The sequence below is a fragment of the Limulus polyphemus genome, unplaced genomic scaffold, assembly GCF_000517525.1.
Source record: "Limulus polyphemus unplaced genomic scaffold, Limulus_polyphemus-2.1.2 Scaffold1834, whole genome shotgun sequence".
Lineage (NCBI taxonomy): Eukaryota > Metazoa > Arthropoda > Merostomata > Xiphosura > Limulidae > Limulus > Limulus polyphemus.
Window position 1 is genome coordinate 120,007 of NW_013667444.1, and position 18,750 is coordinate 138,756.

The 18,750-nt window shown below is 33.1% G+C and overlaps 1 protein-coding gene across 2 annotated transcripts in view; it reads right to left on the minus strand.

Annotated features, from left to right (window-relative positions):
- Positions 1–18,750, minus strand: part of LOC106465094 (dixin-A-like) — an 88,816-nt gene that overhangs the window by 38,628 nt on the left and 31,438 nt on the right. Inside the window, exons 2-5 of one of the 2 annotated variants that reach the window (XM_022392922.1) lie at positions 14,412–14,556; positions 12,956–13,069; positions 11,154–11,222; positions 10,382–10,492 (exon numbers count right to left, since the gene is read on the minus strand). In XM_022392922.1, coding sequence (XP_022248630.1) covers positions 10,382–10,492; positions 11,154–11,222; positions 12,956–13,069; positions 14,412–14,483 — 366 coding nt within the window. In that variant the 5' untranslated portion in view covers positions 14,484–14,556. Of the gene's footprint in view, positions 1–10,381; positions 10,493–11,153; positions 11,223–12,955; positions 13,070–13,934; positions 13,962–14,411; positions 14,557–18,750 lie in introns of those variants that run through there. The other variant, XM_022392923.1, reaches the window with a different exon arrangement.

Sequence of the window (18,750 nt, forward strand, 5' to 3'; positions counted from 1 at the left end):
ATTCGCCAAAGTACATGATAGTTCTAGAAACGTTGTGTCACGGTGGTCATGTGACTCGCTGACGCAACAATACAATGGTATTTGGCCAACACTTTGATAACGCGTCTACGGTCCAAAAGTATGGAGCAAGTTTTTTTTGCGGCAACGGGACGCAAACATGTTTCCTCATGGTTCCATGGTCCATCACCATAAGAACTAGGCTACGAATGGTCTAAATGGGTAAAACTATAATTACTTGTTTTATTTATCTGTAAATTTTGAGAACCCGAGAACGTAAACGAATAATGTGAAAAAATCTGGAGAAAGTGCGTGGTTTGTTAAAAGTTTTTGATTTTTCTTGTTAAAGGAGTTACGCGTGAGGTTGATTTTAAAATTTATATAAACATTTATACATCAGTAATTACTTCGGTTAAGACATTTTTGAAGTAGTTTCTCCCTCTCTCTCTTTTTGAAACGGTCTAGTAGGGCATTGTTTTTATTAATATAATAATCATGTTGCCATTTAGAAAAAAAACGTTGCTATAACCTAGGTCGCTATTCCATTAATAAATGTAAATGTTCGTGAACACCCTATATAATCACGAACTGGTTATTTGTTTCTCTAACAAACATACAGGTAATATTTTTAGATTACGTTTATTTTTCTACGTTACTTTAGACAACCTAAGACTCAACAAAAAAAGTAGGATAACTAAAATTACAGCAAAAAGAATTGTTAGGGCATTAGCCTACTCTTCCCGCAAAACTCCAACTTGTTTACGTAGTCCCGGTTTGCTTATAGTTGTATGGGATATAGAGGCTGTACTATGCCTTCTCACTATGTAACTAGGCTAAAGCAAAGTTAGCCAGCCTATTTCTGGCTTACAAACAAGTTTTCAGTATTAATTTCTTCCCATTATCTATCCTATTCTCGGGATTTAGGTGGTGTAAGGTAATATTATCATTCTGCTCTCCTAAGTAAAATTTTACTAGTATTTGTGGGCATACAGGAAAAATGCTCAATTAATAATTTTATTTTGGTTACTTACTACCGAACACAATAAAGGTGTAAGTAGTGTACAATAGTGATAATAAACTAAAGCATTTTGTAGAGCATTTTAATGTGAATAAATTATTAGACTGTTTATTACATTTCGTACAAAGCTACTTGAGTTATTTGCGCTAGTTGTCCCCAATTTTGCAGTGATAGACGAGAAGGAAGGCAGCTAGTTAACAACACACACCACCAACTCTTTGGCTACACTTTACCAACGAAAAGTGGGATTGATCGTTTGAGCATGTTCGGTGACGGAATTCAAATCATTGGAATTATATTAAACCATTATAACAAAATTAAAAAAAAAAACAACACATGTAACCCATAATACTTCTTAATGATTTTTCTTGTCAAAACTTTACTGCAAGTGAATTTTACCGATTACAGATACACTTTATGTGGAAGTAGACTGAACACTTTAGAATTTCACGGTTATAGAGATTTCGTCTTCTATACAATAAATGTGATTAAAAAAAAGAAAAAAAAGAAATGCGTTTGTAACTGTGTAGAGGGACTTTTAGAGAAACTCAGGTGAACCCCCCAACAACAGTTTAGATGGATATGCAATCGGGCGTAAAGTTGTTCATCAAGACGGTCTGGGTTTGGCAGCCATTCAATTTTTAACTACGTGAAGCCGAAACCAAACGAAAGTGACCTTTAATGCACAAATACCTTTACCCATGTTCAGTGATTAATGCACACTCACGCCGTTTCTCCATTCCAGTTAAAACCAACAGGAGGTGTGGGTTCATTTACTAAAGAAAGAGAAAGGAGGTTATCCAACTGTCCTCTGAAAGCTTCTGGTATCACATGGCTAAACATCCAACACTGAAAGTTTGCTTCTTTGTCTGGCATCTGCCTGTTACTCATAATTAAGACTAATTATTATTAATTGTAATTTTCATTGAATAATTTCAGCAGGTCTTGCTGTAGAAATTATTACATAATTGTTATGAGAAACTGGCAGAAGCATATAATAAGACAACCTTTTGATAGTGACGAATGGAATATTTTTTTAAGTTCTGGGATTCAAGTCAGAAATACTTTTAGCTGTAAATTATAAAAACACTTGTAGTTGTAAGTTATAACTATCCGGCTGATGAAACAATCCATTCTAATCATTACAATTAATATAGTTTGAACAATATAATTAACTAGTGTTGTATGGGACTGTACCATGCGTTAGACCCCCCCTCCCCTCCCCTCCCCAATTAATATAAAAGAGTTTCGAAATTTCTATATTTTATTTCAGTTCAGTTTGGACGTTCAAGTAAAGAACTCAACTTTCCTTTCTCTGGCACATATAAGGTGTGGATTTACCAATTGGTAATTAGTCATATTTTCTTACAGAAAAAATTACTCAGGACGTTTTTGAAACAGACGGCTGTCCTTTATGTCGGCGAACTGAATAATTGCCAGAGGCTGCCATGCCTTACGCTGGATCACATTGGACGAAGTGTGCTCGTGTACAAACTTGGCTTTGTTGATCCTGCTGCATTTACTATTTAAATCCAGGTTTATGCCCCTGTAAGAATGACTTTAGCTAACTTTTTCTAGACTGTAATTTTAAAGTTTTATAGAATTTAACTTTTGTATTGTTTAATATTTGTGTTTAATTGTTCTTCTACATTTGAACTTTTAGTGTAGCTTACAAACAGGATCACGCTGAACTAGAAAAAGAAACCTATTACAGTTTCTGAAATGCAACTCACCCACCACAAAAACTTTTCGTCTTATGTAGTGTATTGTAACTTTGATTACATTTATTTGTAATAAAGATTGTTGTGTACCATCTATGTTTTGACTCTTTCTTCACGATGAACTCGGAGTCCAGAGAATAAGGTAAACACACTCCGAACCTCCAGTTAGCGGGCCGTAACTGACTATTCTGCGGAAAATCTAGTCCGGAAATTATTATATTAAGTATGCTCATTACTAGGTATATACATGTTTAGTTCTGATCTACGCAAACTCTTTTCTTTGATCAGAAGTTAATATTAATTAGTTGTTTTAGGTAATACTAACAGCACAAGATAACAGGATATTACAGTTATTGGATATTATATTGAAGTTAAGCATTATCACAAGCTTTAGCCAAGTAAGAAGGGTAATATATTTATCTCAAGTGTTGAAATTATTATGTGATAGCTGCTGAGAAATTGATACATTAGTAACTTATTTGAATTAGCAATACGTGTATGACAAGCCACCAGCATCATAACACACTGATCCAAGTCAAAATTTCTACTACGTATTAATTCATTAAGCTTGATGATGCATTTCAGCCCAGTCCTGTAGATTGTAGCCAACAGAGTTATAACCTAGCGACTCAATGCTTTGTGAATGTTCAACTACGCATTGATGCATTGTTGACTGGCGTTATATAGAAGTCGTAGAACAAAAATACTTTAGTACACTGAAAACTATTTGTATTCAGCAGCACAGAAATACTACGATAAGGATTTGCTTATGAGGTACTAAAAGTAGAGGGCATTATGGAGGGTGTTGACAGTTTAATTGCTGATTTAAGGTGCATTATCTTTTTGTAATGCACGTAGGGGTGAATGATGTTTATAAGTGTTTGTCAAAAGAACTCCTTCAGAGATTTGGGGAAAGAAAGGTACATGTGGCCTTTCCAGAAGTGTTCCTTCGGGATGCACGCGAAAGAAATTAGTTAGCAAAATCCAAGGCCTTAATAAAAGATTATCAGCGATATGCTTAGAGAAACAAGTGGGCTGGTTATATATATAGGAGGTACTTTAATGTAAAAATATCATATCCTACAGACAGCTTCACATAAGCAGGTTAGTTAACAGGATGTTTGGGAAAGTTAAAGATATACATTCAAGACAGCTTAAAGTAAATTTACAAAGTGGTAAGGGAGCTTAGGAAATTGAAAAAATTAGTGTTATAAAGGCTTACGTTTATAGGTGGTCTTTTATTATTCAGTAAAAAAAAACGCAAAGTCTAGACCATTTATTGGTAACAAGAACTTTATTCGTCTACCACAAGGTTTACCAATTTCATGTGCTAACACAGCATTCACTGGGCGATAGGCCTAATTTTCATATAATGATAAACAGTCTCTTGCTGAATTTTCTCTCGTACCTAGAACATTTACTCTTATTTCTAATACTGTAATGAAACAAACTCAAAACTGAAAACCGACTACAACTCAATAATCAGTTATCATCCACTCTAACTTAAGTTTTACTGTTCAAATCGTTTCCTAAACTTTCAAGAAGGTTCTAGTCATTAAGCTACGCACTCGGCACGTGACGTCAAACCTACCTCTTGGTAAAAAATACAAATATTTAAATAAAAAGAAAGTATAGCGTACACATTGTCCCCCTCCCTAGATTGTGAAGTCCCATGAACAGTCCTGTGACAATGAGAACAACGATACATTCGAGCTCAAACATCTATAATCAACAATAAAGTAACTCTTAATAATTAACAGCATCAATATAGAATACTTAGTTATTTTCCATTCACTAAATGACTTTGCTAGCACTCTTTTGTTAAGATTATTATTTGAAGATGGGATGACCTCTTTCCTTTTATCTACATGTGCTATCTTGTAACTGGGGAAGTTCTCTTCAAGTTGATTGTCGAGGGAGTTCACTGGTAGGTAGCTCCATCTCTAGAAGTGGTCCCAGCAGGAACCTCAGATTCTTTGGTAGGTAGATTGAACTACATCTAAAAAACCTCTGAAGTTAAATACTTGGCTTTTCTCCTGTTGAAGTACCTTTAAATACAATCACAGTGGGCAACCTTTTATTTGGTCCACTTTACTTTCTGGATTCTGCTCTGTTGAACTTTAAGTTGTTTGTCTTCATTATCTTGAGCTTCCATCGTATTTGTTACTAGACGTTCAACATTTGCTGGTGCAATTGTAATGTAGTACACAGGGATTTCTTGGTCATAAATTATGAAACTGTTAGAAGAAAGTCTAATTTCACATCCATGTCTACTCGTAACATATTGTATATTCCCCATATGTACTCTTTCCAGATGTAAATTACTTACGTATCTTGTATAGAGAAGCTTCCCACCATAAGGGAAACTTCAAACTTTCCTTTTTCTTGAACCTTACTACAACTTGCAGTTTGTATCAATTCATCTTCATCTCTGGAGACAAGTTCAGAGCCAGCTTTCGTTATCCAATAAGGTAAAATAATAGTAATTGTACAATCACTGTCAATGATAATCAAACAAGAATTCCTATCAATAAATCCATTGGCTGGTGAACTGGTTTAAATAACGTGCACTTTATATCAATTTTCATCTTTGGGATATCATCTTTTTGATATATTAATGGTGATTGATTCACCACAGTCCAGGATATAATGTCCCAGCTTTTCACACTAATAGCAATTTTTTCCCATTCCAAATAAATAGTTGTATAACTGCATTCCAGTAAATCAGGGCTCAAGTTCATGGAGTGAACCAGAGCACTGTTAGTGTTGTAAGAAATTATTGTGAAAATGCTCCTGTTGTTAGAAATGTTTATGAAAACGTTCCTGTTGTAGAATATCCAATGACATACGTAAATTCAAAGGTAAGTTATCACAATCTTATCAATTCATATTATTTATGCAGGCCTGCTTCATTGTATCTCAAACCCTAACCTCATAGGGGTTGTAAAAATGAGCTCTGCTTGATAACTTTACACAACTCCAGCCCTGCAATGAATACATCACTTCAGATGGAGTAACTGGATATGGTTGTTTTGTAACCCTTTCTACATCTTCTGCAAAGATCTCATTCCTCCTTATTCTGGTTCTAAGCTTGACTTTAGAAGCTTCTTTCTGATGTGACACTCTAAATCTGTTTGATAAGTAGGCCACTAATGGCCAATAGTTGTTACAGCTTTCACTGTTGCTTAATGTTGTTAAAACTGGTCCTTTTGAAGGTGCAGCACGAGGAATAACTTCTTATTTACTAACCCCTCCATTAACTTTGGAAATTATTTGAACCTGTACTTAATATGCCTCCCATGTTAGTTGGTTTTTTCAATTGGAAGATGTTGATCTGACCTACTAAATTCTGTAATTTGATGAGGTATTGATGTAAATGAAGTAGTCCAGCAAGGTCCATCAGTTATAGATGAACAACAGTAGTAGTAAAAGGTGTAGACCTGATAGGTTCTCCTATTCCATATGACAATTATGTTTGATGTCGTTTTGTACTTTGTTAATGTAATTTGATAATACCAAAATAGTCCCACTCCTGACACCACTTTTGTAATTATTTCTATTGTTGGACAAGTTCTTTTGGATTACTTAGCAAAAAGAATAATGCAAAGTACAATCCACTTAATGATTTCACTTACAGATTTCATGTTCTAACTAACCTAATGTTCATCAAGCGATAGGCCTAATATCAAATAATGCTAATCAGTTACTTGGTAAATTTTCTTTTGTAACTAAGACATTGTCTTGTATTTCTAGTGACTTATCGAAAAAAAAAATCAATATTTACAAAATTGATATAACTGACTGACTGACTTGCAAATTTGCTAACTCAATAAATACTCATATACTGTTCTCTAACTCACATTTTAATCCATTCAAATTATTTCTTAAGCTTTCAAGAAGGTTCTAGTCATTAAACCACACATTTATCATGTAAAGTCAAACTTCCCTGTGGGAAGACAATAATACAAACATCTAAATTTAAAAACTCTAGTCTGCAACATTATATAGCTATACCTTATTTGTTTATTTATTGTTAAACTATCTGTGCTGTACCCATCACAAGTATTGAAACCTAGTTTTTAGTGGTGTGAACCTTCAGAATTACTGTTGAGCCACAAAGACCAATAGCTATGACAACAAGAAGATTGTGAAAACAAAAACAGAGAGATATTTGGAAGTTAAATAATTGTTTTAAAAATAAAAGTTACCAGATTTGACAAAAAAGCTTAGTTATTATTATTCTAAAGTTGGGAGTAATGGAAACAGTAGTTGAAAGGAAAAACTTGGTGATATTTTAGAAAACATTGTCAAAAGAAATTATTTTTTCCATTTTCTTATCTACATTGATATTTACAAGAGCATAATTAGTAAAGTCTGCTGATAACTTTTGGGTAATGCTAGGTCTAAGTGTATTAAGGATGTTGAGTTACTACAGAATGACTTTGATCACTAAGCGATTTGAATCAATATTTAGCCAATCACCTTTATAGCAAGTTCAAGGTAGTACATTTGGGCTACCATAATTTGGATTACACATACATATAGAGAGTTAACCACTCAATAGCATGAATGAAGAAAAAGGATCTATCCACAGTGATAGATAAGTCACTCAAGCCTTAATGGTAGTACTCTATTGCTAGTAGTAAAGCTAGTAGAAATGTTTAGTGTATTTATAACTTTAGTGATATGCCAAAAGTTATTTACCTCTATATAAATGACTAGTTAATCCTTGCTCAGAATTACATGTACATTTTGGTCTCATCGTCTAAATGGGCATACTGTTTATTTGTTTTCAGATAGTTGTACAAAGCTACACAAGGATTATCTACATTAGTCATCTTAATTTTGAACTGATAGAACAGAGGAAATGTAGCTAGTTAACAGTCAAAACTGGAAACTCTTGGACTACTCTTATTTGACCACATAGTGGGGTTTAATCACCCTTATAATGTATACATGGCCCCAAAATGCAGAGCTCAATTTTTCAGTAACAGGACTTGCTCCATGAACCCTCAGATTTACAGTCTAGCTTGCTAACCACTAGGACACCTTTGGCCAGAAAGAATATTGACTTATTGGAAATAATTCATAGAAGGACTACTACGATTGATGGGTTGTCTTGTAGAAATATACATCTTAAAATCTCGCTGGTTTTCTCACAAGAAAAGAAAGGCAAGAGGTGATCTTATAGAAGACTCCCAAGATTATCCAAGTGATCAACAGGATAAAAGGCTTCTACTCTCTATGTGCAGTATTCTGAAAACTATGGGAAGAAAAGACAACTTTAAGATTTGGAAAACACAGACTAGATACAAGTTAAGAGAATTCTATTTTTCTTACAGGGTGATTGACTTATGGAATTAGTTGTGGTCAGCAGTAGTGGAGGCCAACACTTCATCAGTGATTTCCTGAGATATAAATGCTGGGTTTGAAGTTTTTATTTTCAAGAATGTATTTGTAAGGACAACTTCGAAAGACCAAATGGTTTCTTGTTGTCACATGTTTTCCTATACAACGTTTTTTTGGTGTACAAAAACAACAACAAAAAACGACTTGATTATGTGATATAATCTCGTCATTACATTAAGGTAATCAAAATATAGTTTATTATATGTATCCTTTTGGATAACTCTGTTACTTAATTGATGTCTAATTAGTTATTCATAAAAGTCTGTATCCTTCTTGTAAGCTCGCACCGTATTATATGATTGTAAGTATTTCTTTACAGTGAACATATGTAACCTAGATAAATAATTAGTTCTACTTTGGTATTGAAAGTAGGTACCATAATTATTTAACTTTGTGTTAGTAAAATGTCGCCACGTAAAATAACTATTTATCCCATTTTTAATGGGAAAGGATACTGTTTTCCTCTTAGAGCCTATCTTGGACACTTTATTGCCCCCCCCCCCCTTTCACATATGTCCCGTAAAGTGTCCGAATTCTATACTTCCAATATAGATATTTACAACATTTTGACGCAAAACACTTCCAGTTCTAGATTACTGCTCTAGTATTACCTTTTTTACTGTCGTCCTTACACAGACTTTCTTAGAATTGAAGAGCTTAGCAAAAGATTTTAGTTCTAATTTACCAGTATACTCTCTTTACTGGAGAAAATCCGTTAAATCAGTTTTAAGTTCTAGTGATATTAATTATTTTGATCCCAGATCAAAACTAATGAAGTTAAATTTACTTTACTCCATTCATTAATGTTCAAGATAGTTTGTGAAGATAAACACACACACGCAGATAGGTAGGCTAATATTAAGTCGCACATGCACTGTATTGTTGTTGTCAGGCTAGTCCAAGCTGTGTTATAATAGCATTGAGGCCAGCAACCCTAGTTCAGATATTGGCATTTTCCCACGACAGAAGGTTACGTGAGTAAAATAAACAATTTTTCACATTGTTTCACATACTCCAGGATATAAACGTGTGCACAGCAATTACACCCAATTTTACAGACCAGTTAGTAACTTAACTTATTAGCATTAACGAGTAATCAACATAATTATGAACTCTCTTTGGAAATTAACAGTTTAATTATGTTATCTTTAGTTTTTGGAAATTGGGACGAATATAACTGAATTTTTTCTTCGCATAATAATTTCGTATGAAATGGTATTCTACATTATATTTTATCTATACAAGTCGAGATCCTCGAATTTTTGCAATAAATGTAATGAAATTCGTGTTTACTGAAACTTTAATCTGAATGATAAAGGTGCCAACGCGTTACGTAACCAAGGAACTCGTCGACTGCCCGTTTGAGTAAGATAACAGCAGCGACAGAAGTGAAAGAATATGCGACGGTATGGTATATTGACACTCATATAACAGTTTTCCCACACTGCTGCTTTAACTAAAAAAAAAAAAAAAGTTTTTTTCTATTCCCGAATGTTTTGAAAAGATATTTATGATTTTCAGCCTACATTTTCTTCACGTATTGTCTCTTGCACTCGATCCGAAAGTCAACTACTCGCCCTATCTTTCTACACCAGCTGCACTCTGTGGCTCAGCGGAAAGTCTGATGCCTTATAACTCAAAAAATCGGTTTTGATACTCGTGTTGGACACAGTACATATAGTCCATTATATGGCTTTGTACTTAATAAAACCCTTCTAAACTAACAACGTTGCAATGTCATTTGGCAACGCTCGTCAGTTACCAGCGAAAATCTCGGAGTACACTTGGATTTATTGTTAAAGAAGTAAAACCTTATAGTCTACTAGCTGGAGTACTTGTCCGTTGGACGAGTTAAATAAAAAATCGTTTGTAAGAAAGAATAAGAAAATTATGCTTCTGTTCTTTTTTTCTCAACATAGTAAACATAAAAAAAATGCAATAAAATACGTAACGGTGCCAATGCTGAAAAGAAAGACATACTGTTTTCAAGAAGTCTAACAATAGTGGTTACACAGTCCATTCTAATGCTGAGGGGTATACAACATTAGTAGTTTAACCCCCCCCCCATGACCTTCCTGATATCATCCTTTATCAAGTTTGGTGCTGATTGATCAAGAAATCAGAGAAGTGCAATGCAACAACAATGATGATCATAAAACTTCGTAGTTAATTATCCCTTCTAATTTTTTTTATTGTAAACGTCATCACGTGGTACCACCCTTATTTACTAACTTACTTTCTCTTTCTCTAACCTCTTATTAGTTAACTCCAACTCTTCCATTTCTTTCTGAGCGTCCACGTGACATTTCACATCATCGATAAATGGAACAACGGGTGTTGCAGAGCCCTGATGTAGAACAGATTTATGGCTTTGTTTAAATAAGATCACTTTTTGTCATTATTAGTTTTACATCTATTTTAAACTTAGTTAATTAAATAATTGGCTAGATTTCCATTGCTGTTTACCATAAAAGCGTGAATATAATTACTTGTATTTTTATGTTATGGCTCAGTAAGTCTCTAAATAACAACTTTGAATTTAAGTCAGAACTTAATTACGAGTAGCTAAACATCTACAGTGGTGTGTTGTATGACGAAACTTTTTAAACCCTTAAATACTAGGGTCATGTTTGGTGGGGTCATATAAACATGAAAGTTTTTTTTTATATATATATATTTTATTTCTATCATAGGTACCAAGAAGGTTTACATGTTTTATAAAGTCATACATTTAACATCTTTAAAAATCCTGCGAGATATAACAATGTTTTGCACAAGTCTGACAAGAACAATTAATGCAACGGTGGTTGACGGTTTATAGGAATATTCTCCACTACGATGAATGAGTTAGCAAACAGGAACGCGCAAATGTTTCACACATGTTCAACCAACCATTGGTAAATATTTATTACAATTTTGTAAATTCATTAATGTATAAAATAATGTAAATCATATATAAAATACGTAGTAATAAGTTACATACATTGTTAAGCCTAAACATTACTTACAACGTTTTGTGAATCTTCCAATGTTTGACATCTTTCTTCCATTTCATGTAACTTGTTTTTAAGATCCTCCTAGAAGTAAAAGAAAAAAAAAATTCTGTCCTTTTCAAACACTAAGAAAATAACGTCAATCAAATTCCTTTTTCCCCACAAAATGTCCATTTTTTTCTACTTTAGAGAAACATTTTTATTAATTTTTTTTATCATAAAAAGTTCTCTCTTTTAGAAGACTATTTCCTACAAAAAGGTTTATAATTTTGTAAATTGCAAATTTCAATTGGACGACAGGTTATGGAATTAAAAGTGAGAAATAGACGCTCTCTCAATAATCAGAAATGGATCTGTCGAAAATTTAAGATTAAAAAGTGAAATTTTGTGATTTAAACTGTGTGTAATTTAGTAGAATATGGTTCATGTTTCGTAAAATTAATTTCATTTCAGTTTTATCTAACAATGGAGACACCTTAACGTGAATAAAATTCGCCCAAAAGACCTAGTGAACAAATATTTAATAACCAGATTAAAGTTAAATATAAAACAGGAAATTCATCAATATTAAAATAAATGTTTGAATTTTGTAAACTTATTCCAGGAAATACATATTAAATAAATCAAAGACTTCAGCGAGATATTTAACGTTATACAAAATTTTAAAAGTACCAGGTATTAACCTTTTAAAACGGAGATACGACCATATTTCTATAGGAATGTATGTAAACATTTTACCTGTAAGCAAAGACTGCGAAAGGTAAAGAATATGGGATTAGGTTATTTGATGTTCTATGTAAGTTATTTGATGTTCTATGTAAAACAGTTAATATACTTTTCATTATTTGATGTTCTATGTAAAACAGTTAATATACTTTTCAGTGATTTACGATTAACATACTTAACAATTTAATAGCTTTATACCTGGATCAATGAACACGATCTTTGAATTTCTAAAGCCTATTGAGGTCAATATCAAAGAATCAGTATTTAAAACTTGTCACACTAGGATAACCATAGATATGTGTTTAGTATTCAAATTACTCGTAAAGCAAACGTAAATATTACTGAAATAATATTCTTGAAATATTCACACGTAAGTGCATTATTTAAACTTGGATCAAACTGGTCCTAAATTAACAATGGCTTCAAGAATAATAACTGTAATACTCAAAGAACAAAACTATATTTAACAACTAGCTTGAGTACCCGTCCCCTGGACGGAAGTTATGTAAATTCGTGATTAATGAAAGGTTATTTTAGAACATGAAATGTTGCTTCCCTTATACGTAATGGTAAAAAACGTCCATAAAAACTGCAAAACACAAAATGTGAAAACGCAAATTTGCATGCATCTCCGCGTGGACCCAACAAACCTTCATGCCAAATTTGATGCATATCCATCAACAAGGGACGAAGTAGTGGTAAAAAACGCCCATAAAAACCGCAAAACGCAAATTTGTATGTACTCTAGGACGGATCTAATGAACATCCATACCAATTTTGGCGAAGATCCGTCCACACCCTGCAAAGTAGTTACATGGACATACAACAGACAGTACTATTACATTTATATAGATACAAGAAAAATTGCTTGAGTAACACAATTATAAATATATATTTTTGAAATAGTAAAATCAAACTTTGAAATGTTCCTTTAGCTCAATCGTAATGGTGACGACACTAAGTAGGGTTATTTTTTCAAAATTTAAGAGACAAGTTTAGTGTTTTGACTAATAATAATAAAATAATATTATGAGCATTTTGTACTTTATTCTAACATTTCCTATTATAATACTGTTTTACTTATTACTCACTATTTCTTCATTTTCTGTTGTAGACAATGGTATAGCTTCTGTTGAACAATTTTTTTCTTGGATTGGTTCATGTCTTTCCTCATAGTTTTGCCGACTGTGCCGCCCCCGTAGGAGCTGAAAGATGTAACCAAATTATGAAAATAAAAATTCTCATGAACATTTTATACCGAAATAATAAAATTGGTTATCTGTGTCAATAAACAATTAACATTTAAATAAAAATTAAGATAAAATAAATTGTCCAAATACTATTAAAATAGGTTAAACCTTCCCCATTGTACACATGGATATCAGTGTATACAATGTAATAAAAATACAAGTAAAACAAAAACAGACAAGAAAAACGGGAGATACTCGTGCGACAAACAATTAACCCAGTTAAAGTTTCTCAAAAGGTTGTTTAAACACGCCGAATATCAACTGTGAAATAAATTCAAAAATAAAAAAACTTAACGATACAAAACTTTTGGGTATATGTAATTTCTTATTCCATCTTTAAGAAACTTTGAGATTTAACTCACTGCGATTAACACAGTAATTATAAGCGTTTAACGTAAATATCTAAAAAATATTGCAAATGTTTTTTTTAATTAATTAATATCAAGTGATTAAAATTATTACTATTTTGAAACTGAATACACACGATATACACCAGATGTCTTTTAAGAAATTTAAAAAATCTTGAATATGAAATTCAAAATATTTCCTGATATCCAGTTTTATTATCGCATCGGGTGTTTAGTAATTAATTATGGACGAGTGACACATTTCATGTTACTGATTAAATGACTGAAAAAAAATACAAGTAAAATATATCACAAAATACGTTTAAAAAAATGCTTCTCGTGGAAAGGTGTTCTCATACGTAACAAAACATAATTAAAACTATAGGTTATTTAACAAGATATTTCAACTGACAGAAACTAAAAATATATCAAATATAGTTTACTTCACAATTTGTATAAAACAAAAAAGGTACCGTAAAATTCATCGTAACTGTAGTTTACACGCAACGTTATCAAACCAACCCCAAGCACATCTCTTTTTTAAAAATACTATTTAAGAAACTGCTTGTAGTTTCATCTGTACAAGAAGAAAAAAAAACACTTTTGTAATCTTTTCTGCAGGTTTAGTAAACAATAGCCTCACTATCATTATTTAACTTACCATTTTGCATAAACTGAGTAAGATAAGGAAAACAGTCACTGTATTTTGTGCATAAACATAAACAGAAGATTCCATACAACTTCACGTTTCGTAATAACTCAACGAAGCAGATAGGGATGCCTCATTGTCGTCAACACCTCTCATACTTACATCACGTTTCGTATAACTCAACAAAGTAGACAGGAATACCTCAATGTCGTCAACACCTCTCGTACTTATCTCACGTTTCGTGAAACTGAACATTAAGTAGACTCAAATCCTTCATTCTCGTCTACACTCTCGTACTTACCCCCCGTTTCGTACAGCTGAACAGTGTAGACAAAAACCTCTCATGACGTCTGTGAGCCATGTGTAATTTCATGGTTTCTTCTGTGCTGTCATGTTTTCTCTCAGCGTTAACTTTAAAAAGTTGTTTCTTCCATTCACTACACAACCTAGAAAGGAAAAGTCCAGAGTGTTAACATTCAAGACTTGTTATCATAATCTGACTAGATATAAGCGTTTTCAAGGCAATATTCGTGATAAAAGATAAGAACAGATTTGGCACGTACGCCAATCAGAACAGAAAAGAATGAAAGTTCCTATCTTGCAAGGTTAATTTAACCTTAATTTTTTTTTACCCTACACTAATATTGTTCTTGATTACATATACAAACACTACACACAAACTCGCATATAATTTCCTATAAAGTGGTTTTGAAAACGCTGTACTAAAGCACTACTGATATTTTAGAATAAATAGGCAATCCACTTCTCCACAAATATAGTAACATATAACAACAATACTGAAAAGAAACTAAAAAGTCTGCCATATTTTCGGGTTTTGCCCGTGCATTCAAGTTAAGTCCGAAGACGACGACCACAACAAAAAAGACAGAGAGAGGGGCTAAATATATGCATGCGTAGTTGTCTGATGTTACAACTGAAGCTCTGTACTCAGAATCCAATCAGTATATGAAAAACCTTCTCCACATAATCCAGAACACTAATCCTAATCTGCATTCCAGGTGATAGTACAGCAGAAAGTGTTCTCAGTGAAGAATGTTAAGTACCAACACCAGAGCAAGGAAAAATATCTACACACTTAAAATAACAAATGGTGGTTTATTCGAATGGATAAGCTAAATAAGAAAATACTAAATTATGTCAAAACCAGTAAACCCGAACTTCTGTTAACAGAAAAAAAATATCCATTGTACCAAACAACCTTTTCAGATTACTAGAGTTGCCATTAGTGCTTTGTTGTATAGTAGTAAAGCAGACTGTCACTCTTATAATGCATCCATGGCCCCAAAGTATGGAGCGCAGACGTGTGTGTAGCAACGGGATGCGATTTATGGACCATTGGATCTACAGTGCGGTTCGCTAAATACTAGGCCACGCCGGCAAGACATAGAATGTTAAAACGCAAAAAATATTACCGTAAGTCTTTTTAATTTTTCACTCTCTTAGCATGGCTTAAAGAAGTTCGTGAAATCCTGATAATAATCTAAAGCTGCAGAATCTCCCTAAATATTTTAAGTATCGTCACGAACATCGTATTCATACGCGAGTTCTAGTTAATTCTAATGAGCTCTAGGGTAACTTTGTTTCTACATTAGTCAAGTTTTTATGCGCGAGACGTAACAGAACAAAAGTTTATACAGAAAACCACATTAAAACTGAAATGGATTTACGAGTTTAGAAACTATTTTAGGGCACCAGAACGTCACAAATTAAAGTCAACGTTTCATTGGAAATACATATCAAGCATCTAAAACAAAAGGAGGTTCTCACAATTACGTACCCATCTAAACGAACGAAAGAATATGTAACAATTTCGGGTGAAGACTTCATCTTGTTACAGTGATTTAACAACGAAATTTAAATAATGTCAACGAATAAAGCTGATAACAAGTTACGTGTTCTACCACTCTAGGTATACAGTTATGACCCTTCAATATTTACACACGTCTAGTTGCAATTAAAAAAAAACTCGAGCATTCTAGACAGAAGGCGCTGTTCAATGATAACGAACTGTTTATCCCACGTTGCAGCAAAGCCCATGACACGGCAAGTGGTTTAGGTTTAGGATAAACTTGTCCAGAAAATATGCGGAAACTGTTTAATGTCACGATTATTATGTCAAGCTTTAATATCCCACAAATATTTAAAACTATGCTTTTGACAGAGTAACTCGACCAATTCGTGTTGCATGACAAATATAATGCAATAAAATTCGAATTAACTAAAATATGACTGACTACCATAAAATTTCCTAACAGTTTTAATTTCATGTTACCGAAAAAACAAACAAACTACAATGCAATATGTGGAATGTCATATGACCGAAAGTTTCTCATAATACATAGTCCACTAGCGACTAATCCTAGCATCGTACAGAAAGGGAATGTTTCTGGATGCAATCACCGAATTCCAAAACAAATAAATCCACCATGACCTTGTCTTTATTTGAAACGTAGGACGAACATGCATGATCAGTGACAAAGTTGGTGTCAACTATGTTTACAAACGTTTCGTTATCAGGATGTACAATTCGGTCTCTTTCTCTCCTTGCAGTATTACGTAAATACCCCACCCTTCAGATATTAGAGAGAGACAATGTTTGTTGAATTTCGCGTAAAAGATACTTGAGAACTATCTGCGCTAGTTGTCCTCAATCTAGAAGTGATAGATTAAAGCAAAGGTAGCTAGTTAACGCCACCCACCACCAACTCTTTGGCTACTCTAATCGAATATTGGAATTAACTGTGACTTTATAATGCCACCACAGTTGAAAAGGCGAACATATTCGATTATGGAACTCAAACCCACGACACGCAGATTTCCAGTCGAGCACCCTAACCATATCAGGCCAAGACAGATGGAGATTTCCGTTCCGTATACTTTCATGACTCAGAAATGTTTCTCACTTTTAACGGTTTGTTTCAGAACTTTCGCGCAAAGTTGCTCAATTGATATACCTGCTGGTTTTTGCACGTATGGTAAAATATTAGTGGAATTAACGCACCGCAGTTGAACTGCATTGCAGTATATCGTCATCAAATTCACCCGGTGACTTGCAAAGGATTATTTTAACATTTCATTCAAAATCATACCTAAGCTCATTGAGACAAACTGTTAAAGTTAAACTTCACAAATTTGATAAATAATAATTAAGAGAAAATGATGCAGAAAGTTGCTTGAAAAATTACAACTGAAGTTTTATCTTGCAAGATAATTGTTTTAAGTATGGCGGCGATTCTTCAGTGCACGCTTTTAACGTCTGCAGTCCTCCACCCCAACTGTAGTGTCCAAGTATATATAACATTTCCCTAGTCAGATTATTAGTCAAATATTCTCCTCGGTCATTTCCTTTAACATTCTAAACACTAAGCGTGCACGTTGTTCTTGTAAGAAAAAAAAAAAGCATCTCTCTCTCTCTCTCTCTCTATATATATATATATATATATATATTTCACACCAGCGTATGTGTGTAGAAAAGTTACTTGTGACCCAAAAGTATGATTTTTTTTTATTCATTCACGCAAAATCACGGTGTTTACGTGCAGAAATAAAGGTAACCCGATTATTACGAAAAAAGAAAAAAGTCGCGTGTTGTATCACTATAATACAATAAAAATTTATATATTTTGGGAGTTATTTATACGAGTTCTACGACATCATAAAAGTTCACATCTCTAGGCCTTTTGCCACTCCAGGGTTAAAGAAAAATGTATAATTAGAGAGAATTGTGGATATTCTAACTGTGATTTATTATCCAATATTCCCAAGTTTCAAGCTTTTAAACAGGTATCCGGTTAGTTAATTTTGTGGTCAAAACTAATAGGTTTAATAACAGACTTAACGAAAGGTCTTTAAATATTAATTGAAAGAACTAATCAATGGTATTACTACCTCAAGTCTTTTTACTGTATTTTGATTAGGATGTTATAATCTTAAAAACAGGTGTATTAACCTTTATTGGAATAGGTTGGCCTAACACAGATTTAAAAGTGCTTACCATTTTAAAATGTTATTCACGTATGAGACATTTAAACTTGCTCCTATGTGAACATGTATGACCACATTGAATCAACGAACCCTTAATATCTCCCGATCATCGACCATTGAACCATTCCCCTATATGGACGAGAAAGGTACCGCGAAGTTTCCTTGACAGGACAGCGTTACTATTACCTCTGTTCACGACCTTCCATTTTCTAGAATCATACAAGTGTTCTGTTTTTTTAAAACAGTGTGATAAATACTCAACTAACAACAAATTATAAATGCTACAGTTTTAGGTATATAATAATAGAAAATTAATGTAGGTTATTTAAACGTTAAAATTTTAAGCTAGTTTATATTTTTATATAAATATCAGCTATAACGTTCAATTAGGAATATTAATTGTACATTATGAATTTAACAATAACAGAGTAAAAACGCGTAAAAGGCATTTTTAATATAAAAAAAAAAACTTACATATGTAACTGGTTCGTGGGGGAAACATTTACCATTATGACAGACAAACATAAAGCAGTCCTCTGAAGCATATTCTTGTAAAAGACATTGCCACTACCTTTTTCATCCGTACAAATTTCCCCTATATATATATATATATATATATATATATATATATATAT